Source organism: Syngnathus typhle, linkage group LG5 (assembly GCF_033458585.1).
Source record: "Syngnathus typhle isolate RoL2023-S1 ecotype Sweden linkage group LG5, RoL_Styp_1.0, whole genome shotgun sequence".
NCBI classification, from domain to species: domain Eukaryota; kingdom Metazoa; phylum Chordata; class Actinopteri; order Syngnathiformes; family Syngnathidae; genus Syngnathus; species Syngnathus typhle.
In genome coordinates this window covers 10,608,288-10,633,088 of record NC_083742.1, presented here as the reverse complement: position 1 = coordinate 10,633,088, position 24,801 = coordinate 10,608,288, and the positions used below count along the sequence as shown (strand labels likewise).

The window sequence follows — 24,801 nt, the reverse complement described above, 5'->3', positions numbered from 1 at the left end:
CCAATATTAATGCACACATAAACTAGCTATAAATCTAGCCTTAGAAAATCCAAGATAAATGTTGAGTAAACATGCTCCAAGCCAAGTCTACTTCTTACCTGCTCCTGGGGCTAGTAGCCAACTGTACAGGTAACCAGCAGCCATGGAAAAATAAAGTACCAAGGCTCTCTGGCTGTTGACGCTGTCCAAAATGTGCTCCACTGTTACTGGGGTGTAGGGGTCAGACTCCTGTTGGCCAGTCTGCCTTTCAACCAAAAGGTCAGCAAAAGCTCGTGTCCGTCCTCGCTCTGCCACCGCCAGAGCCTCATCATGGTGGCCTGCAGTATGCAGAAATTGGCACTCAAAAGAGAATACATCCAAAACATAGCCGTCTTAAGTAACTGACAGGAATTTGAAGTTAGGAGGAAACATACCTAAGCTCACAAGGACCCTTTGGAGAGCCTGGTAGCAAGAGGTTTGCAGGTCAAACAGGGAAAGTTTGTAGTCTGTGCTGTGCTGTGCTTCATGTCTGATGGTCTCGAATAATGCAGATGCCCGGTAAAGCTGCAAGAACAATAGCAAAGAACTGTAATTCAGATACCATTGAACTATAAATTCACATGAGTGTATTTTGTTATTGCTTTTTTTGATCAAGTCTCAGAGCTTATCTAAGGTTAAAGGCATGTGGCGGCACAGTCAATTTTAAACTGTACATTTTGTACAAATATAATCATACTAAAATGTTGATCTATCACCTAAAAAGAGACTGCAGAGGGGTAAGAAGTGCAAGTAATCCATTTTTTTATTTAGTTGCTAGATCATAATTCAGGCACTGCACTGCACTGCTAAGATATCTTAAGAATTATGAAATCTGGGAGCAGTAAATTTCTATCAATAAAAATGTGTGAATTGATAAAAAAAAGCTTTCTGCCACTAGGTGGTAGCATCACACCTACCCGATCAAGCATGTTCACCAGCTGTCTAAACAAGAAAGCCACTTGAATTTGTTGATGAATTACTAAGCAACTTAAGTGAGTATCTCTTGAGTTTATTTTTTATTTTTATTTGAATGGACAGGGAAAAAGAGCTAATTATTAACTAGGCATCTTTGGTGGGCAGTATTTACACACTATTTGCTCTCCCTGTGGTAAATTAATGATTTTAGTCAGTGCCAAGCATTTTGTATTTAGAAGAGCAGGCAAATGATGGAAAGATATGGTAGTGGAGAGTGTTGCACTTTGCCCAACGGAGCTGGCTAAGAGTGCTGATTCATTGAAGCCTTTATTGATTTCCTAACCCTGTGCCAATGGTCATGCTGTAGGATGACTGAAAGTGCTACAGAGCCACTCTCCGGGAGTCGCGGCCAACACAAAGGCTTGATCACAGTCACACAAGACAAACGGCTGCAGTAAATAAAGGGTTGCAGCTCAAGGTGAAATGATTTGTATCAACAATGTTTTGATTGAGGGTGGTGGTGTGTGTGTGTGTGAGAGAGAGAAATAGAGAGAGAGAGAAAGAGAGAGAGAGAAAGAGAGAGAGAGTTTTATTAGCACACATGCATAGACTGTAGCTCATCTGGAATATCCCAAGGTCATGCTGCAAAGTCTGTCGGAGGGAGTGGGGAGTAGAGATCAGTAGAGAATCTGTTAACTCTGCTGCGTTAGTGCTCGGAGAAGCTGTGAGTCCCCGGGTAATTCCGCTGATAGTGCTGCAGGCTGATTACCGCAGTACTAGTTCCATTTGTAAGATTTTGCAGGCAGGCCTTTAAAAGTGAAACGCATTTCTCAAAGTATCTTGACCGCCAATTCCAGATGTGTTGTGTCTATGGTGACCGGTCAGGCTGTGGTCCAGACAACAGGGATGCGAATTGAAAATGTCACCCAGTCTAACGTGGCTTTTATCGGACATGTTAAGTAAATGTCAGTGTCATACGGATCAGTGATGCGAGTTGGATGCGCACGCTCTTCTCGGCATTTCTGTGAAAGAACTCCTTCCACCGGGGAATGTTCCTCTCAGACAAATTACATCAACGGTAAACAAAATGTTCAATCTGCAGAAAAGCACTGAAATTGAGGTAACTGTCAATTTATTGATTTTTTATTGCTCTTCTAACAATTGGATGTCAAGCGGTTGTCAGAGAAGTATTGTTGTACTGATTAAAATTACCACAGGTCAATCCGAGTGTCACCGTAAACAACAGGTCCATACCAATGATTTTACGTATCGAGAAGATGAAGAATGTGAGGTCAAGTGCTTTCATCCTGCACATATGCTTTATGAATATCAATTATAAGTGAGGGGCATGGGATTTATCGGGGCTAACACATTCCGTAACAACCACTGAATCTAAATTGGAAACGTTATCATTGCCACCGTGTATACAGCAAAATTGATTGTATACAATGAATTTAATCAACACCCTAATACAGAGCTATTCAAAATTTAAACCAATGTACCAATTTCACTTGACCATAAAAATCTGATATCTGGGAGTAAGTGAGATGACCTCATCATATACATGCTTATATATACATGAAATTATCTATACTAAATTGTGTCATTGAATCAAATACCTGGAAATAAACACTGCAATGTTGCACTCATATTGACTCATGACGTCATACCCAATAATTTTTTGTCTACTGCAAAAATAATGGAATCAGCATCACTTTTAGTACTTTTATAAAGGCATACACAAGTTGTAGCAATGCTTTCGGAAGGGACCATATATTACCTTTTATTCATGCTGTAGTTAAAAGCCAACATGTAGAAGGAAATCTGTTGCTAGGATAATATTTGCTTAGCCTTTAACTGAATAAAAATCCCTCTGTATGACTCAAGAACACTCATCGTCGAGTCACTACCTCACTTTGGTCTTTGAGAAAATTGAAAACAGTCACAGTGCAGGATGGAAAACTACTTTATCTATTTGCGACAGATAGAAGTAGATGCACATATTTTTGAGTATTATGAGAAAAAGGGCTTGGACCTCCATCCCCATATCCACACAGTAAAAAAATAAAATAAATAAAATTTCAAACCGTGGTGTGTGGATAGCTACATAAGAGATGTTAAGGGGATATTACATGCCTGGCAGGTGGGCAGTGGGTTGAACAGGGGAGTGTGTGTCTGATGTGTGTATGTGTGATGTAGAGGTCTGGGAGCGCAACAATACACACAGACAGAAAAGCAGTCTTCAGAGATGCTGCTGAGACGACAGCATTTACCAATTCAATGTTCTCCACAGCATAGTGCCAGTAGACATGTTCTAGCTGTAAAGCAGACAATGTTTGTCCGAAACTATTCTCTTCCATTTGGATTCTGTACCCACCGAGAGGTCATTACTGAATACTCGCGTTCCAAACTATATTATTGAGTACCTACATCATCATTTCATTTTTAACTTTACCAAGATCACAGTCATGGTCCTAATGGCTCCTCCACTGTTCTCCTCTTTAAACATGTAAATTGGCTGCAATACAGTGAAGTGCACTTCCAAAGGGTAATTTACATATGTCTGTTACTGAAGTCAAGGAGAAACCATTCGATAATTCACCTGATGTTGGGCCTCCTCCAGATTCCCACTGGCCCACAGAGACAGCCCCAGACGATGGCGGATCTTTGCCTCCTCCTCACGTCGAGCCAACTGCTCTGCAAGCCGCAAGCCTGTCAGAGAGAGGAAGAACAGTGAGAAGACAAGACAGAAATTATCGAGAACAGGTGGACTCATTCGAAGTAACAGATGTAAGCGTGGCATCACGTTGATGTTCTGTCCGTGAGCAGGTTTAAATATTTGGCTTTGGTTCTGAGCTGCAACTCACACTGGGACAGGTACTTTCAAAGGCACACAATCTTAGCGAAAGGCTGTCCGCCAATCAATAGTGAAGATCAACTGACTCAGCAAACACGCAGCCTATGCTTACACAACAAAGCACATCATTTCATGATCACGTATACAAATGTTTACAAACCATCAGTATCTAATAATGAACCTTGAGCAAAGTTTAACACGTGGACCTAAAAAAAAAAGGGTTTTTTAAAAAAGCGAATGCCAAGATCGCATCTATTTTAAAAGTACTTGAGAATTCATCGCTATCGATGTAAAATTAAAGATATCATTATCCTTATAATTAGCAGCAAAAAGCTGTGAACCTTAAAGAAAGCTCATTTTGGAACCAGAGGGTCACACATATTTATGATTAATTTATTGCAATTGATTAGTTTTAACTGATCATAAACTCATCAATGTCCATGTTTGACTTTTTCACAAGGACAGCCTTAATGTAAAGCGGTACTGGGTACTTTGTGCTATTTAGCGAGACAGCGGGAGCTTGCAAAGCTGATATGCGCAGCGGGCAAGGTGACCATACATAATAATTAGCTGTGGCAGATCATCTGCAAGCCTGCAGTTTGCCTTTCACTTACAGTCGCTCAAGCAGAGATGTGTATGTCATATCTCTGAATGTGTCTTTAGCCTGCCTGCCGTGTACTTGCTTCTGCGCAATTACCGAAAAGAAAATGTTGTCTGACCGAGGACAATGACAGGGGGTGGATGGAGGTTTGAGAGAAACACAAAGGCCGACTGCTGGGCCACACATCCCACATAAGCAAACGGTCAGTAGAATGCAATAAGTCATTGCTTGTGGGAAGTCACTTAGAAAAGTAAAAATGTATTCTCTCAGCTTGCTAACGTGATGGCTAGACGTGCTTTTGGTCAGAGTGAGTAGAAAATGGGCCAAGCCACGCTCGTTGTACTATGTTTTCCCGGCAATACTGGAAAACAGTCTGTGGCCGGAGAAGAGAGGCCAAGAACAGAGAGCATGACCTGAAACTATTCCACAAACCTTACCAACACACCACGTAACCGTAGACTTAATGGCTCCTCTACGGCCACGCGAGCCGGCAGTCTTTGAAGCCTGATTCAGTCCACCAAAAATCCTCTACCCCCCGCCCCCCTTATCTTCCCACACAACCTCCCTGTCGGCACGCCCTCCCTTTTCCCCCCATGCATCGGCTCTGCTCTTCTTTCCCTCTACCGCCCGACTCGTTTTCTCATCTCTGTGCTTCCCCTCTACCTGTTTCATCTCGACTGAGGCGGCAGTGCTCACAGGGCCTCGGCACTGTTTAGGGCTCATTAGGCGCCGGAACAAGAGAAAGGAAACAGATCTAAATTATCCTCTTCATTCTGACAGCCTCACCCCTCATTCATCCCAACTGTAGCGCTGAGCCTTTCATCTGCCTAGACACACAGTCATACACACACACATGCGCACGGGAAGCCTTTCCTTCTCTGAGCTGCTCTGTTATAGTTATTTTATGATCAAGCCGGAATGTCAACCAACTCTATGTTTTCTTTATTCTCCATTTGACAGGGAAATAATACATGTGAATTATGACTCATGCCCATCTTTGATTCGCCTCTATGCCCGCCTGACATCTTTCTTTTCTCTCGCTCCCAGTCTCTCTGCTTTCCAAATGCTCATGTTCCCTCTGTTCTCTTTCTCTGGATCACTCTGTCTGTCACTGTCACCAAGCAAGCCTTGGGTGCGCCCCGCAGGCACAGTCACGTCGCAGTGGCTGACACCAAGATGCGGCTGTGCCTGGCTACCCCCGTAGAGCAACCTCAGAACATGTTAAAGGTGGATTGACAGATGCATGAGAGAATCTCTGCAGCCCCAAAGGACCACAGACCTCCGCCTTTAGACACAGCTTTTATGTGCAAATATCACATACAAATGCATTTGGAAAAGACCACGGAATCCCATGTATGCACCACAACCCGCAAATGTAAGGCGGTACAATCAAGAGCCTGTCGGGGATGCTTGAGACTGTAGCGCAATGGTCCCCAACCTTTTTGACACCAGGGACCAGTTCATTGTAAAACTGATTTTTCGAGGAGGGGGTGGGCAGCGGGAAGGGGAGGGCAAAAAAAATCAATAAAATTCCATGCTGAGGTATGAATCAATTAACTGATGTTTGATATGTAAAATGACTCCTCACGCACTGCACATTCAGATGTTATGCCTATTAATTGGGTGAATTTAAAAGAACATTTGTGACGTTAGAGGTCACTGATGTTGAATTAGAAGGTCTGGCTCTTAATCTCGAATTGATCACAAAGACATTTGATGCTCCTGCCATTATTTCACTTTCTGAGCAATAAGAGGCCAGACGGTGCTTGAGAATTCCAAAATACCAAGAAAGGGTTGTGAAGTTTCCCGCTCAACACTTATTTCTTCGGCTCTGTCATGTTGAAAGCGATTGTCACTGTCTGACTCATATCAGATACTGTCGCTGATGTTACGCATCTGACGCCGCGTCACTGTGTAAACAAAAAACAGTTTCTGCACGATTAAAGTGTAAAAAGCAAAGGCAGCCTGAAGCTGAATATTCTGTACGTTCTGATGCAGCTATTTTATGATATTTCAGAGTTGAAAAGGTGGAGGAACTGAGCCAAACTCTGATTGATTCATTAATTGCTTTGAAGTTATGTCTCAATTTTGCTAGAAGGGTACAGCAAATGAGAAGATGAGACACGGTCTTTTCTGTCTTAATTGGTACGTCGTCAATTGACGAGAGCGATCTGCATCACACTGAATAGAGCATCAGACGCTGATGCACACAAACTGACTAGGGAGGTGATATGGTAAAAACAGTGTTTGCTCTACTTCATATATTTCCTTCTAATTGATATTTTTGGGGAAGCAAAATTAAAACATACTGTAGTGCGAAGCTTGAAACTACCAATAGAAGGTCGTAAACACATACACGCACACACAAAACCCGGACTCTATGGTCCTGGTTGATTGGTCAAAAATAATTGGCTATCAGGTGTAATGAAGGCAGAGTTCGTTTCCAGAGCCAGACCAAAGAACAATACAAGGACAGCACAGGGGACAACAGGACAGTGTGAAGACAGAAAGGGCTGTTGCTTTTGTTCTCATTAAGGTTCAAAAAGCAGGGTCTGCAGAGGGGCTATCAGGTTCCTAAGACCCAGATAATACAAATAATGCCGATTCCTGGCAGCTAGAGCAGATGTATTCTGATTTCCTAGCATTTGCTCCCTGCAGGGTGAGCTATGACTTGCCCCACATAGGAGCTGCAATTTTCTTGGACTCAAACGGGGTTTGGGCCATAAAACAGTGGGTATGCCTGAGCAAGAGGTCTGTTAATGGTCATGTGCAAAGCTAGAGGAGTGGATATTTAGCACACATAAATGGCAGACTACAACCAATCACATCTGCACTGACTGAGATAATCAATTTTTAAGATTCTAAGATGGGGGTTTTCTTTTCATTATAATCTGACTGGTGAAATGTGCCACTGTGAGAAAATATCTTTTGGCAACTCGCTGCAAAGAAACTCTCTGCGGAGAGTAGATACAGAGGTGAGTAGAACAGTCGGTAGTAAACAGGAAAAGGGCTTTGGCGGGAATCCACATAGGTTTGCACAGACACAAACACTCGGATAGCTATACAAGAGAGACAAGACCAGATGCATAAAACGTACCCTGAATCCCCCATGCACTCATAAGCACAAACACAATATACAGTCACACAAAAGTACATATCCTAATAAAAATGTAGCAAAGGCTTAGCGACAAATATGCTGCGAATTTCATATTCATATATTCCCAAACTCTAAGCCTATCAGCTCAGGCAAACAAAGGCAATACTCATTTTGCTGTTCTCGCTGCCTCACTTACCTTCCTGCAGGTACATGACAGCTTGTGAATAGTTCTGCAGTGCATGGTGTGTTCTCCCCAGGCTGCCATAGGCTAGTGTCTTGGCAGCCAAGTCATTCGTCTGGGCCGCCACACTTAGATGCTGCTCTTGGAACACAACTGCCCTCTCGTAGTTTCCCAGGGACTCAAAGGTAAGGCCCAGGTTCCCGTAGGCGCGAGCCTGGCGTGTGGTGTTTCCGGTGTCCTCCGCGATCTCAAGGTCACTCTGGTGGCAACGCAGCGCTGTCTCATATTCTCCCATCGCTTGGTATACGGCGCCGAGACCACAACTGGCGTCACCCTCCAGGAGTCGATCTTGGGTGTCACGAGCAATGACTAGTTGACGCTCCAGACAAGAGATGGCCTGTTCATAATTGCCCAACTGGCTGTGAAGCGCGCCCAGTTCACCGTAGGCCTGAGCCTTGATTCCACACTCTCCCAGCTCATGAGCCACCACTAGCCGCTTCTCAAAGCATACCAGTGACTGTTGGAGATTTCCCATTGCCCTAACGAGAGAAACACAAAGTGTCAAAAAGTAGATACAGATGTCCACTATAATGATGCAAAGTGCAACCACAATTATAAATACAATAAAGTGTACTGAATGAGGTGTTCATAGCGTGCAGTATTTTATTTTTGAGGACACTAGCATAACAAAAAAACTGTAGAAATTTGTAGGCTTGGATCTGAAATTAAAATTATTGCTTTGTCTGATATACAAGGCGAGACGGGTCATTGTTGGAAAGAGGCCCCCTCTAGATTGTAGTACCCCATGCTAAACCTTTAACTGGCTTCCCTAGCCTTCAAACAGTCACCGTAGCTCCGACAGTCTCCGGGATATCAACAATTGTTTATTGCCAGTTCAAAGAGTATGGGTAGGTATGAGAATGAAACACTTCAGTCCCTAATGTAATGTGATAGCAAGTACTTGGCTGAGAACTATGGGAAGATGAGAGGGCTTCGTGAGTGACGACTTAATTCCCTCTGAACTCGTGCATGTCTAATACCACCAGGTTTGACTGCAATGGCGCTGATAGCACACACAAAGAAAACACTTTTCCAGATGAGCAAGCATATATTTTCATTGTAGACACCTTGGTTGTGATAAGTTCTTTGGCACATAAAGGTAAGCACAGGGTGCAATATACCCTAACGTTTTTCAATTAAAGAAGACTCACCTGTGTCCGTTCCCCAAGCCTCTGTACGCCTTCTCCTGATCCTGCATCCGGTTGAGACTCTGAGCTACTGACAAATACTGGTCGTAGTACTTAATGGCTTCCTCAAAGTCACCAAGAGCCTCATAACAGTCTCCGAGGTTTCCGTAGGCCCTTCCCCTGTCCATTATGGCCTCATTCCCACTTAGTTGTTGTAAAGTAGCAAGCTGTTGCTCCAGGTACCCGATAGCTTCCTCCATCACTCCAACATTCATTTTTGTGATGCCCATATTTCCATATACCTGCGCCTCCACGACAGGATCCTTCAACCTCTGCCCTAGCTCCAACTGCTCTTCATAGCTCTTGAAAGCCATGGCGTACTTCCCCAAAGCCATGTAGACTGCTGCCAAGTGACCGTGAGCTTTGCACTCTCCGGAAACGTCCCCAAGCTCTTGATAGACCTCCAGCTCTTGAGTGTGGTAGCCTAGAGCTTTGTCATATTTATGCACGAGTCGGTACGTGGCCCCGAGGGCAGCATAGGCGCAGGCCTCCATTCTGCGCTCCTTCACCTGAAATTAGATGTAAAAAAAACGAATATCATAACCATCACTGGAAGCATTTGCTGAATTATTTGACAGTGTACAAAAGATGTGTGTTATTTAATACCTGATGAGCTAAGGCCAACTGCTGCTCATAAAACTGAATGGCTCCAGCCACGTCTTTTTTACAGACAAATATGTCCCCGAGGTTGCCAAGAGCTCTGAAGCGGGCCTGTGAATTATTCAGGGACTGGGCAAGTGACAACAGATATTTCTGACACTCCTCTGCCTTAACAAAGTCTCCCAGGGCCTTGAAGGCCAAACCTAGATTACAGTATGCCTTGGCTTGACTTAGTTTGTCATGAAGGTCCTTGGCCAAAGCGAGGTCCTGCTCGTAGTATTTGACAGCATCCTCGTAGTTGCCCAAGCAGTAGTGGGCATAGCCCAAATTGTGACAAACCTTTCCTTCACTTTCCATGTCTTGGAGGTCGGGGGACAAGCGCAGGTACTGCTCATAATAGGGCACTGCCTGAGGAAATTCTCCACGAGAGCAGTGAAAGTTGCCAAGGTTACCCAGGGCCCGCGCCTCGCTCTGGACGTCTCGGAGCTCGCGGGCGATGTTGAGATGGTTCTGGTAATGCTGCAAAGCCCGATCGTGTGCTCCCAAAGATTGGTAAGCCACAGCCAAATTGCCATGAGTGGATGCCTGCGAGGCCCGGTCATTGACCTCCATGGAAATCTGCAGCTCCTGACGGTGGTAGCGCACAGCCTGGTCAAAGACTCCTAGGGCATTGAAGGCATTGCCCATGTTCCCATAAGCCCTGCCCTGCGCGGCATAGTCATTGAGCTCCTGAGCAATGGCCAGGTGAGTTTTGTGGAGCTTAAGTGCAGTCTCGTAGTCTCCTTTCATCTGGTGAATAATGCCTGTGAAGAGAGAATATTAAGTTTAAAGATTCCAAAGGGATACAATTACACAAGCAAAAATGCAAGTGCCTTGTCAGCAAGGACAAAACAAGCCATTTGGTTGCAAAATATGCTCTCAGCGCCATCTGTTCTCTGCTTACACTCCACACCTCCACAATTATAGCCATTATGAATGTAGTGCGATCCAAAGCGGAGTCTTTGTGTCTTCAAATGTTTTTTCTTCATTCATGCACTTATTTATTTTAAATCTACAGCTTTTTCGCCAGAGTTTGAGATGATTCTGATGAAGAACAATGCGAGAGTGGTTGAAGTTGACGTAAAGCTCAGCAAATAACTTTAGATTTAGATAAGCATGGAAAAAACAATAAATAATGGAGAAGCTGGTGCCGGATGTATTATCTCTGATAAAATATGATCCTATGAAAAATAACAGCCATCTGCTGCAAACACACACACACACACACACACACCTTCCCCTGGAGATCCACAATAGTATACACAGCAGCAATCTCAAAAAGGATTGTAAAAACACGTCACAGCATATCTAATAAATACGGACTCCTCTGAGTTCCCTTTCACTGTCAAGCAGCATTCACTGAGAATACAATAGTCCATAGGATGAGTAGCATTGTTACTTTACAATATGATTAGAGAAACTAGGAAAGAAAAGACAGCTGCCGAGCAAATGATTGACCATGATGGCTGTCCTATATCAGCATTGTGGCAGGCTAGCGAGCAGCCAGAGTAATTAGGGAGTACTGCCATTAGTTAAAAAAAAAAAAAGCACGCCCTATCAGACCATTTTTTCCTTTGTCTGCTTCTGTTTTCAATTTGAATTGATACAGATCTAACCTTGATCATGAGTATAACCCATACATTAATGGGTAGGATTTTTTTTTTAAGAAACTATTTTTCCTTAGTCCACACATTAATCCCCTCGCTTTCACTTCTGAAGCATGTTAAGTCATTGTGCTGGCAGCTTGGGGGGGGGCGATACTGACGGCTCTCAAAGTCACTCCCCAAGGTTAGGGTGTCCTTAACACAGAGAGAACGAACAGAGAATATAATGCCTTCTGATGCATTACCAGCAGAAATGCTCCATGCAGTTGGCTGAAAATGAATCTTGTACACAGCGGTGGAGAATGTGGTTGCTGGGACTTTAAGGGGAGATCCAGGGGGTGCGGCCCCCTGCATGGTAAGGGGATTACCGTAAATAAAACCATACCTCTACCAGACACTACCCTCGCAGTATGCTGTCAAAGTCAATATGTTGCCTTTACAGCATCTTGATATGAAATCAATCTCAACAATACGAGTAAACGTAAAAGTGTATGCAGCCTACTTGGCTGAATTACAAAATGCCGAATATCTGCACGATTTCAGTAAAAACGGGGTAAATATAAAGCACGTTAACAATTCTATATGCCAGCCAATCCATTCTGAGCCCTATGCATTTTTCCTGATGCACAGACAAGCATGGCAATGTGTTGTCACTTTCCATTACACAGCTGGCTGTACATTGGGGAAATGCTGGGGTGACGACTTTGAGGGATGGTGCTTCTTTTTCAGAGTAAATCACTGTCTTTTGTTCAGCAGCTATAGAGACACTGCAGCCTTTGCTGCATTAAGGGAATTTTAAACAATGGCTGAGACATTTGGTAGGCAATTTATTGGAGGGAGGGGAGCTAGAGGATGTGTGGGGACAGCGTTACAGTTGTGAAACACTTCATGTTTTCAAAATGAGGCGGATGCAAACCATAAGTTTGAGAGCCACTGAGATAGTATTTTGCATGTATATTTAGGAATTGTGGAAGTGTTAGTGACTATTGTATTGTCAGTATTTTATCAGAAATAAAAAAAAAAACAAATACTACTGTATGCAGTGATCTGTGGGGGGAGGTAGTGAGCTGAAGATGCAAGAGCCTGCAGAGGTCAGCAAAACAGAGACAGGGATGGAGTTGTACTCTGGTCTTAAGCCACCAAATCCTAAGTCTCAGAAAGAAACATCTACTGTCTGACTGACAGATAGGAAGTCGAAAGGACAGGATGACGGCGGCATGTTAAGTGGGTGGTCGGTGCAGATAGTACAAAAGCACTGCACCCAACTCCAACTACAGCACCCATTGGTCGGTTTCTTCTCTGCATCTGCTCCATAACCTACTCTTTAGCTCTCTAAACAACCGTCATCGCACTGTCCACAAGCATGTCCCTTTGAAAGAATTGTCAAAACAATTTGGCTATATTCACTTCAATATCAGAACAAGGACAAGGGGAATATTTTTCCAGGTCTTTAGTCAAGGTCCCATATAGTTTCCCTAAACAGAAATGAAGCAATGTCATATGGACTAGACCTGTGATCCTGAATATAATGTAGTAATTGATATACATATGGGTCTTCCCAGGAGAACATACTGTAAGATAGTCATCACGTCTCCATCAAAGGACAGGAAAGGTTGCTAATATTTACGCAGATCCCACTAAAATTACAAAGATATCATCACTTCCAGGCAAATGCATTGTTGTGTATTTTTGGTTAACTCCTTTCTGCCTTCAATTTATCCTGTCTGAGCCAATAGGCTGGACAAATTCCTTTGTAAAGTCTCCTATTTCTTTTTCCCTTTACTCGTCAAACTAATTATACATAGATCTACTTCCAACGGCTTAGGCCTCCAAATAAGTAATCTCTATAACTCAGTGCTCAGGCAAATCCGGGTTTTTGTGCATTTGGTGCCTCCTGTGGACACACTCAAAATAGTGACATGTACGTATTTTTATTGATGCTCTTAAAACGTTTTTAGTGGAATCAATAATGCAGATTTTACAGTGGATTGATATTTTAATGCTAAATGAGCCGGTGAGCATGAAAATATCCCTCATGCATTTTAATAATTCAATAGTTTAACCTCACGGTCAGTTGAACCTGACAGCCAACAAATAAAATCAATCTGTCCGTGATATGCAAAAAGACAATTCTTTTTTTTTAAATGTGACTAATATACAAAGGTTTAATGGAAGCTCACTGTGATGTGTAATCTCTTGTTTAAAGCCATCAATGTTTTACAGTCAAATATAATACTTTTGGATTACACGGAGATGGACAGGCGGTTTGCCGGAGAGACACACAGACAGATAAATAATGTACAATTTAGATTGTGTTGATCATAAACTAAATGGGAACTCGCTACTTCAGTGGTACTGATATGAGATACTGCTGAGTTGTGGGAAGATGGCCAATTATTGAATAATATATGGGACTGGAATGCAAAATGTTCATATCCTTTATAGGTCAAAGTGTGCTGAGCCAGGTCTGTTGGTACCGCTGGGTATCGTGGTTGGATATTAAAGGATGGCAATCTCAACACAAGTGTGCCTCAGAGCCAGGCCAGCCACTGCCCATACCACAGCTAACTTCAAAAACAAGCTGAGAGGGCAAATAAAAGTGTCCAGTTTGCTGTTTTTCAAATGTCTTCTTCCCACTTCTAAAACTTTTGTTTTGAATGCCGCTTCTCAGTAATTGCTTTGCTCATTCTCGTTTTTTTTTTTTTGTGCACAGTCAAAGAAAAAGGTTTTCAAGTCTACCGAGTGAGCTTGTGGGCACTCATGATGGAGTAACAACAACAATACGCTGCACTCAAAACAACAACAGAACAATTAGAGACAGAAGCTTCACAACCTCCACTTCATCCTGTGTTATCTTCATTATTCAGCTCCACTTGAATCAGCTATTAAAGGTAATTAAGCGATTCATCAAGTCAGTTTCAATTACTAGTGCCTTGACAGTTTCAGATTACAATCAGCAGGGGTGAGACTGGGGACGAAGACAATGAGAGGCAGAGACATCAAAAAGTGAAGAGGAATGAGAGAAAAGTGGTAAGTGATATCAGCAGATTGGCTCCGTGGTCGTGAGGCCTCTTGGGTGTCAGAGGTCCGATATGTGCGATATTGTTGGAGGTTGTCTCGGTGGAGCAACAAGCTTCATCGCTACTAACTACACACTTATTCAGCGATGTCACCAGATGGAGATCTTTAACACCGCACTCATTACAACATTAAGACTACTCAAATATTGCAACCAATCATAAAGTAGATGGTCGGGCATGTCGTCACGGGACTCCTATAACGGACTGGAATATATCTGCCACCTGACATATAATAAAACTCACATAGGTAGTATCGTAAAACGTGCTCTCGATAGTCCTTCAATTTATGATCATCTCCCTTTAAAGATCAGCAGTATTTTTCCGCGAAGGGGATGTGCACCATTTAGACGGGTCAAATCGCAGCTTCAATTTATGTTGCGTTGATTAACCTCGACTCTCCACTCGCACACTTTCTACACATAGGTTAAGACTAAATCATCTGGAAGAACTATTAGGGCTCTTTTCGTTGTCCATTAGAATCAAGGTTAGTACTACTTTGATAGCTATCATAATTCAGACAGTGGAGGTTGTAATTGCTGCACTAAATACAGCAAAATGGCCACAGCATTTATCTCATGGAGTAGTCAATATCTAAAGAGACGTTATTTTATTCATTTTTCCTGAAATATATAATACAATTATTAGGTTATGCAGTTGTTCGAGAGGGAAGATTTTGCGACCAACATCTAAGTTTCAAGGAAAGAGCTATCATTTCCTTCCCCCACATTTAATCGATTATCGTTTCAGTGCAAGGCAGCAGAAAGGGGCACGGTGATAGGTCAGATTGCATTTTTTCTCATGAAAATGAGCTTTTTATGTGAAGGTACATATATGAGAATACCACTATGATACAACTTCCTGGTTATTCTGTAATTACCCTATGAGGAGCTTGGTGGTTTTAGTTTTACACAAACACAAGGAATTACTTCAGCCCGTTTCCATAAAAGTTTGTTTAGGGTGTGGGGCATCGTCCAAGAAAGAATCAATTCAAATCTGGTTCAAGCAAATGATATGTTTCTTTTTAAAACTGCATCGAACCCAGATTTTGAGGTAAGAGTGTAGCGGCACACAATCCCAGTTGCTCAAAATCGAGTGTAAATTTTCAATGGTCTGTGAGTTTGGGTGCCACAAGATCTCCAGTGTTGGGTCACTGTGACTGTGTCAATGCAACTGTTAACTGTGCATTTCCGAGCATTTTATGCCCCCTTCCGCTAATTTATGGAAATGCTGGTTTCATGCACCAGCAGGAGTTGGCACCTGCACGCCCTGCCAGAACAACTAAACGCTTGTTCAATAAGCATGATATTACTGCGCTTGATTGGCCAGCAAACTCAACAGACCTGATCCTCTTAGACAATCTATGGCAGGGGTAGACAATCAATTTTTCAAAAGGGCCATCTGAGACATAGAACAGTCGAGGGTCATGCCAATAGTGTATCCTCAATTGTGTTCCATAAAGTATTAAAATATTCATCCATCCATTATCTACCGGTTATCTGGGGTCAGGTTGCGGAGGCAGCAGCTTCAGCAGGGAAGCCCAAACTTCCCTCTAACCAGACACTTTTTAAAGCTCTTTCGGAAGAATCCCAAGGCGTTCCCAGGCCAGCCGGGAGACATTGTCTCTCCAGCGTGGGTTTCCTTCCTTCTGGTGGGACATGTCCAGAACGCCTCACCGGGAAAGCCTCCAAGAGGTATTCTAATCAAATGCCCGAGCCATGTCATCTGGCTCTTCTTAACACAGAGGAGCAGCGGCTCGACTCCGAGTCCTTCCCGAATGACCGAGCTTCTCACCCTATCTCTAAAGGAGAGTCCGGACACCTACCGGAGGAAACTCATTTTAGAAAAGTATTAAAATATAATGTTTTTATTATCTACTCTGCTACTTGTGCAGACATGCTATTACGTATACTTATTATATGTTGTTATATAAACTTTTAAACAAAATCGCATGCAGCCATAAACATTCTAAACTTACACATTAATGTTATATAACTTTTTCATTTAACTGCAGTGTGTATCATTGTGTTTTTAAGTTTGTTAACATTACAGTACGTACTCGTCACTAACTCAAATTTGAATTGCAAGCATGGTTAGTAAGTTTGTGTTTTGCATACATACCCAGATTGGAGGAGGCCCTTCCCTCTGCAGCTCTGTCTTTCAAACCTTCAGCTATGGACAGCTGCTGTTCATGATACTGCTTTGCCCTCTCCAGGTCCTGCATGCAGCGAGCGGCATGCCCCAGGCCCGCATACGCTCTCATCTCGATGGACTTTTCTTCCAGTTCCTGGGCGAGCTCCAGCACGTGAGTGTGGTAAGACATGGCCTTGTCAAAGTTTCGGTGATAGTGGTAGGCGCTGCCTAGGTTACTGTAGGCCCGAGCTTCCTCCCGCTTATTTTCAAGCGCCTTGGCGATACCCAAGTGCTGCTCGTGGCATTGGACAGCATTGTCAAAGTCTCCCATGGCAATGTAGACAGCACCCATGTTGCCCAGCTCCCGTGCCTCCGAAAGCTGATCCTTGGACTGCTTAGCCAGCAGAACACACTGCTTGTGGCTGGCCAATGCATTTGGGTAGTCCCCGATGGCTGTGTACACATGACCCAAGCTGCTCAGGGCCATTGAAGCAGCCTAAAGACAGAGAGAGAGAGAGATAGAGAGAGAGAGAGGGAGCAGGGTTAAGCACAAAATCACGTTGGTGAAATTCAATTATCTACACACACATTTAATTAAGAATAATTATTTGACTGGCTTTGTTGTGAAAATGTCCCCACTATGCCTGCAAATTTTAATCCAGAAAGAAAAAGCCTTTCTAAATTCACTGAGAAAGGCTTACTGCTTCAAAACCAACTGACCAAGACAACCTCATTTGATTCCGAGGTTGCAAAGCAAGGAAGGGGGTAAAGTGTGATGCATATCAGCACAGCAGTAGGTTTGTTTCAAAGCCGCCAGTTTGCCAACTGCAATCATACTTCATGGCGTGCTACCGACAACGGAACAAAGAAAGTGGTAATCAGGCGGGTGAGTAGAAGGGTTTCAGCTTCACTGTCAACCTGTGCGGGGGGTGTGGTTAACTGCCTGACTTTCTCGCTTCCGACAGGAATGCTATCAGACAAAATATTTCTGTATATTTTCCCCTATCTTTCATGCCCTTTCCACAAGCACATTCCAATAGTCAAAACGGTACTGCAATCACAACAAATTGCACTGCAAAAAAAAGTTCAGCAGAATGTAAACAGCTTTTTTTGCTTTTCTTTTTTATTATCTCATATGTCATAGTGTACAATTACCTTCTCATATGAACCACAATGCCACTAGGTGGGCATTTATTTTGAGTTGCTGCTTTTATTACTACTATTTTAGTATATTATTATTTTATTCTATTACTCATTTATTTCCTAACTGTTCTTTAAAGTTGCGTTTCCAAATATTCAAAAACTCATTATTCTCATATCAACACACATTTACAAATGATACGACACAAAGCATGGCATGCACTTAACAGCCTGCAAGTGATCAATGTTGTTTTCAATGTCATTACATTTCTTTTACATTAAAAGAAAAATAATAAATACTTTAGTCAATGTGAACATCTCCAAGGCACATAACCAGAGGAGACTTATTAGATGTTTATAGTACGAAGGGTAAACAGCTGCGACTGGGGTCAGCTTTCTCTGCATGAACAGATGTTCAATTAATCTCACACGACCAGCTAATAAAGCAACTCTTTCCGCAGGTCCCACCCATCCAATACACGCCAGGAAAAAGTTGGAACTCAGGCCACCGGAGGGGACATTCATTCTGACAAGGAAGGTCACTATCAAGCCCACAACCAGCAACATAGACTGGGTGGTGGTGAATGTCAATAACAGATAATGCTAGTTTTGAACGATTTCATGAGTTAAACTTAACTGTTTACCTACATGTACTGTTTAGCCAATAATAACATACAAGAACAGTATTATGATAATTTTGTAATGTACTAATTCAAATGTATTAAAATACACTCTTTGGTTGGCCCTGGGGTCACGTAATGAAATTCTGATCCTTTGCATAAATGAAAACCAAAGTACATTGTTGATTTAAAAAAGAAAAAAATCAATACTATAATAGTCCCGCACAAGGGCAAACGCTACATTTCATTGGTTATTTTACTCACATAAAAACGGAATAGCAACCTACCAAAGCTTATTCCTTCACTTCAAGTTGCTGCTGATGTCTGCAACCAATTACCTGCTGACACAAGGACTCTCAGCACTTTACTCAAGTTTAAAGACGCAACAAGGCATTACACAGGCCCAGGGATGCAATTACACTCCGTCAGAAACTGTTGCTGTTTCATGTTCCGAGATAGCCTATCTGAGGCTGCTCAATTGCATGCACCTTTTGATGCCTAGCTTGCTCTCTCAAACTTTCCCTTTTGTGAGCAGAAAACAGAGGATTCCACATCTGCCTGACTTCAGAGTGCACCTATAAAGCAAGACCACAATATCTTTTGCCAACACAGATGAGTCGCTCTGATGTGTCCTTCTAAAGAGAGACTGCATCGCTGCATTCTCTTCTCAGATGGAGGCCAAGATAATGAGGAGTCTACCTTGACAATAACAGAGGCACGACTACAGAGACCAGCCTTTTTAAAATTTAAGTGAGCAAAAGACACGGAGGAGGATGCAAGTCAAACCATGCGTTACTAAATAAAGCATTACTGGCATCACTGGGCAGACGTGATTCTACAGCTCTTGTTGGAAGTGATTTGATTGAATTTAAAACTCGAGATATCCAACAAGTTGATCAGCAAACATGTACTGATGGTCTCCTAATTGGAAGGTAAGCTGGGAGCAGACAGGACAAATTCAGAGAGAGATGGCAGGGGATGGATGATCACAAATTCTTGGATATTCGATACTATTTCATACTCCAGAGTGGCTTAAGATCCATTTCGAATTCTCCGCTATGAACTCCTCTTCTATGTCTGTTTATATTCAGTAAGACATTAGACGAATGGTTGCTTTCATAGCATATGCAAGGAGTAATGAATCGTAATTTCCCTCATGCCATGTAGCAACGCTGATATCGATAGTATGAGTTCTGTGGCTCTTAGCCACTGTTGTATTTTTATTGCTCACACTGGCCGGCAATTTACTGTTAACTCAAGCTAGCCTGTGGTGTTTCTACTTGTAGGATATGTCAATGCCTCCGTGAAACAAAACATCTCCTTAGTTGAGCATGTTCGCCCACTCGACATTTGAGCGCTGATATTCTTCAATGGGAAAAATGATCAACTTGTGGCACTCACAGGACAACTTCAATAAATAATGGATGGTTTAGGGGAGAAGACTAGATGACCATCAACATGCGTGTTGATAAAGGTCAAATGTGATGAGTGGACGGAGTAGCAGACCGATATGAGGGCGAGCAGCATTGCTTGAGTATATTATTTTTTTCTCGATCATCATTTGCTTTGTGTGAACCAAAATAATGAAAAAATGTGTACACAGGCATAAACTGCGATTAAAAAAGAATGCTTAGATCTAAGAAATATCTGTGACTCAGACACCCAATGAATGGCCAACGAGTATTTTTTGACAACAAATACCAGATAAATATTATTAACTACAAGCATAATAATCAGCATAATGTGTCATGTGACTGAAAGGACTAGTGTTGCATGCAAACACAACACAAAAACCCACAAGAGAGCACAAACAATTCAGTGTTTCCATCACTATCGAGGACATAACAATGACATTAATTTCCCTCGAGCCTAACCACAACTTGCCTAACTTTATCTAAAAAAAAAAAAAAAACTGATTTATGGGTGGTGAGTCGCCACAATCTGAATTTTCAGATTTATCAATGTGTAACACAAGAACATGCACATATGCACACACACACACACACACACAAGAATCCAGCTGTCTAATTAAAAGGCACTGCAGAGGGAAGGTGAGGGAAACCATGCACCAGCGTTTCCCTTAACAAGCTAGGCTCCAGCAGCATGAGCAGTGGTGAACACTAGAGGGTATTCGGTGTTTGTGTGTGTGCATGGTGGTTTGTGGGGGTAATGGGGGGGGGGGGGGGGGGGGGCAGATAAAAGCGATGGGAGAGACTGTGTTTGAAGAATGAGAAGAGAAAATGCTAAAGACATCCCCACGCTGAGGCCGTCCACCCATCTGGATTCCCTGCTACAAATGCATCTTGACAGTAAAAGGAAACATCTCTCTATCAATGTAATGAACACACAACACACCAGAACAACAACGCTCCAAAAGTAATAAAAACCAACATTTCTGCATTGGGTGAAAACATGAGGGTGTTGTATGAAATTGGCATGTTGGTGGATGTGGATGTTGGGGGCGGGAAAGAGATGATAAAATATTGATCTAGCTTTACAGATTTATATTTCATTCTCTTTCCCGGTCTGGTATTTGCACATGGATATGGATCCCACAGGAGCCACAATTAAATTGGCCAAATGACAGTCACTCGGCCATATCGAAACCTTCTGTTTTTTAAAGCAGGGGAATGTTGTGCTTTGCCAAGCGAAGGTAGGTACAGCTGTGGCTGAGTGCGCTCTTAAACACACACTCACACAGATAAGAGACGAAATTACTGATCTTGACCCCACTTTTATCGTCTCGGATTCAAAGATAATAGTCCTGATGGTTGGTCATATCTGCTGTCACCAAAAACACAGATCAACAACAACAACCCTGGAAAAATTCTATTTTTAGCAAAAATATTTTTTGAGCATCGCATTAACTAGCTGTTAGCCAATTTCTCAAATTAATCATCAGAACTAATCTGATTCACTGGCAGTGTGACATACTGATAGGACAGGAGCCACTTGTTCATTTGTGACCTATGCAACCTCCAGCTCATAGATAGGTGACGCCAGAGGGCCCGAAGCGTGCTAATTCCATTAGTCTTCACGGGATGCATTCACAAAAGGATTGACTGTCACTAAAGGTCAAACTACGGTTAAGGGCACTCGTGACAGCTTCCACACTGTCTGCTACATCGCTCTCTCTACATCACACACGCACGTGTGCGCAGACACACACACCTCTAGTGTTCGAGCAGCAACAAGATGCAGAGCTATGGGGAATTGCATGGGGTTAACTAATGATACACACAGGATGGAGTAGTGATTTGGCTTGTGAAAAAGCCTTTTTTTTTTGTCTGAGCTGTGGGTAGTCTATACAGTGGTGCCAGGCTAAATGGGAGATCATTTGCGGTGAGTCTTAAAACCCAGTATACATTCCCTCAAATGTCCTTACTTCGAGAGTATCTTAAGGCTTGTGGGTTATATTTGCGTGCATGTGTATGTGTGTGTGTGGCCACATTTATGCTGTCTGTGTATTTTTTCCAAGTCTGTTTGCGGCAATACGACAGCCACTGGTGGCAAACAGTCCAGCGGAAGAAATCAGAAGAGCCACAAAGTCAAACTGAATCCCACAGTCTCCACTGGAGTTTGTGGAAAATTTGAGTTTTCTATTCAGGAGGCTGATATTCTCAGACGTAACACTTAAAAAGAAATCTGTGTGTGAAGAAATGGCTGAATATTGGTGAGGAAAATTACGAGAAGGCAGCAAGTTGGTTGGCTCTTGGATACCGTTGGACATGTCCTCCACACGACCCCTGGTCCAACCCCACACGTTTGTCACAGCACTGCTCCCCTGTGACAGGATGTCAGCATTGTTCTGACACAGAGGCAGACCCTCCTGCCCTCTGATATATAAACACATGAATATAAACTCGAGTTGTGGAGAAAACTAAAGTGGTGGCACGCTGGGGGAGCAGGGCACTGTGAATGGATTTTAATGTACTCTAAATGAGAGCAAAGCCTTGAAGGCTTTCTGCTTATTTCTGTGCTCAAGTCAAATCTCCACAGGCATAGCTATGAGATGTCTGCCGGAGAAGGGAATCAATTCTTTAGAGACCTTGTGGTGATAGGAAAGGAAATCACAGTGGTGATTGAAAGTAATTTCAGGATGGGTTTGAGGTAAACATCAAGGCATGCCACTTTAAGGGAGCCTCTAAGCTTGCAAAAAGAGGGGCATAATGCTTGCTTAGTGTTTACGTCTTTACACTAATAGCTTTGAGGAGTGGTTAAATTCATTCTGAGTGAACAAGCAACAGAAATATCACTCCGTTTCCATCGAGAAACACTATTTGAATCTGAACTCTGTTGCTTGGTAAGATTTTTGGCTATATTGTCATGACATATTTGATGAAAAGGAAAATGTTACCTCATCTCCTAAGGGAAATGGAAATACACAAAGAAGTACATATCAAAATCTTCAAGAAGCCGTTTGGTCAATGGAGCTGAAACTAGAACTTTACGGAGGGGATCTTGCTGTGTTAACCCGCTAGATTGATTACAGCTGGTTGGAATGACATCAAACTAATAATGAATTAATAAAAAAAATATGCATTTTAATCAACCTATCTTTCAGAAGCCAACTTGCTGTTGTCATGGCTTCTAGTTGATTCTGACACAGTGCCAAATAAAGCACAGCTTGCAGGGCCCCAGCTGCATGACAGCATTCAGCGGGAAGCCGGGTAGTCAATCCAAGGACGTTGCACTCCTTGGTCATTCAAGGATGTTTTGACGGCATGTGGATATGAGCTGGACAAATCAGGTCGGACATGTGACAGTATATGGTGCAACACTTTTCTATGACAGGAAGAAGAAGACCTTTTCAGTTTGGGAAGGTGTGGAAAGAGAGCAGAGGAGATATGGCGATTTCAGAGGAGAAAAGAGATAAAATTACACAGGTTCAGGTTTAAGAGCGTTAGATCATATTGATCTACAGCAGAGCTGTTGCTTGGAGCATGCTGGCACAAAGAAAAAAATGAAGCCAGTGTCAGCACCGCACAGTTCTCATGGAGACACTTTTGCACACCACCCCTAATCCATTCAACAACAGTAACTCATGCTTAAACTAAATTTTGATGAAATTAATTCATGCCTGCTTCCAAACGCTGCTTTCTTTTTGTTTAGGCAAACGTGAGTTTTAAACACCAAGGAGGATGTTGAATTGCTAAAGACAATTTGTATTGATGTGAGTGAGCATTGCACTCAAGCACTCGAGCATCAGTCAAATATGAACTTCAACGTCATGTGTTCCTGTAATACACATCAAAAATGGAATAAACAGTATCATCCCCCACCCCCCACCCCCGTGTCAGTTAAAAATGAAACTCCTAAGTTCTATCTTTGTGACATTACATTTCAAAATGCCATAGCTTGGAGTGTCTCCGTGTTCAGACTTCAGTACTAGAGTTGGCTTCTTTTTATCACACGGTACAATCAGGTTGGGAAGCGGGTCTTCATTTTCATGGTGGCATAATCAGCTTAAGACAGAAGGGCTTCTCGTACTTTGCCTTCATTTTGTGATTTATTAGACATATGAAAAGCAGATGTTACAAAAATGCATCTCTATATTAGATGAAATGGATAGTGATGAACTAATGAATCGGTCACAATATAGCTCGAAGCCGCACATCAAAATGTTATAATAGTATAATATAATATAATTTGAATAGTTTGGAATAGTTTGGCCATAGATACAGTATGTGGAACTCCTTGCTTCTGCCAAAAAATGTTATTCACTGAATGGATGAGGAATATTTGACAGAAGCCACTGCTTATCTCTCACCTGTAGTTTAAAAAGACAACAAAAAACATCGGCCATTCCAACTCGTGCCATCAGACTCTATCATACTGCTTGAGTAAATTTGCAATGACATGCTATGTAACTAAAGGACCTCAAACTCAATGCACAAATCCCTTCTCCCCTCTGCGCTTTTATTCCGTAAATGTAATTACAAGCTTGGCACGAGTGTTGCAGGTGGTGACTGTGACATGAGCAACCTGCAGCATCCAGCATGAGCTGTACACCTGCACTTGGTGGAACTTGAAGGCAAGTGGAGCACCTCCAAAGTGCCTTCACGCTTCACTGAAGGAACCTCCAAGCTCTAGCAGAATAACCCAAATCTTTCAACATCACCGAGCTCTTCTATTTATCACCAAGGAGAGAGAAATTCTCACGAAAAAGAGGATCCCATTTTGGGTTTTATCATCACATAAGCAAACACATTATTTATACATGCACATATAGCCCCTGCACAAAAAGTGCCTATCAGCAGCTTCTACTGTGACATGACTTCAAGACCATGACGTGAACTCAGCATAGCATGATAGAAATTAAATCCCTGTGACATTCATCTTCAAGTTGTCCCATATAAGAAATATATGCCTATTTGGAGGTGTAGAGTGGACTATGTCCCTATTTTAAATATCATGTGCGCATGTTTGAACAGAGGAATAAAATGCGTGTTTTCGGACCAGACACATGGAGCAGCGCTTGGCTGATGCTCTGCATTTTCTGGTTAATATGGCCGGCAGATAATCAGGTCGAAAAAAAGGATAAAAATCATCACCCGTATGGGTCAAGTTGTAGAAAAGCCTTTGGTGCAGAGGGGGATCAGAAAATAATAGCTTGCTTTTAAGACATGTTTTGTGGGCGATACTGGACCACCTGCCAGCGCTGCCTCCGGC

The 24,801-nt window shown here is 42.6% G+C and overlaps 1 protein-coding gene across 2 annotated transcripts in view; it reads right to left on the bottom strand.

Moving 5' to 3' along the window:
* LOC133153868 (tetratricopeptide repeat protein 28-like) overlaps positions 1-24,801 on the bottom strand; it is a 151,316-nt gene that overhangs the window by 20,713 nt on the left and 105,802 nt on the right. For both annotated transcript variants that reach the window (XM_061278085.1, XM_061278086.1), the window contains 7 exons: positions 16,358-16,865; positions 9,523-10,319; positions 8,881-9,425; positions 7,685-8,208; positions 3,536-3,645; positions 414-543; positions 99-317 (listed from right to left, as the gene is read on the bottom strand). In XM_061278085.1, coding sequence (XP_061134069.1) covers positions 99-317; positions 414-543; positions 3,536-3,645; positions 7,685-8,208; positions 8,881-9,425; positions 9,523-10,319; positions 16,358-16,865 — 2,833 coding nt within the window. The remainder of the gene's footprint in view (positions 1-98; positions 318-413; positions 544-3,535; positions 3,646-7,684; positions 8,209-8,880; positions 9,426-9,522; positions 10,320-16,357; positions 16,866-24,801) is intronic.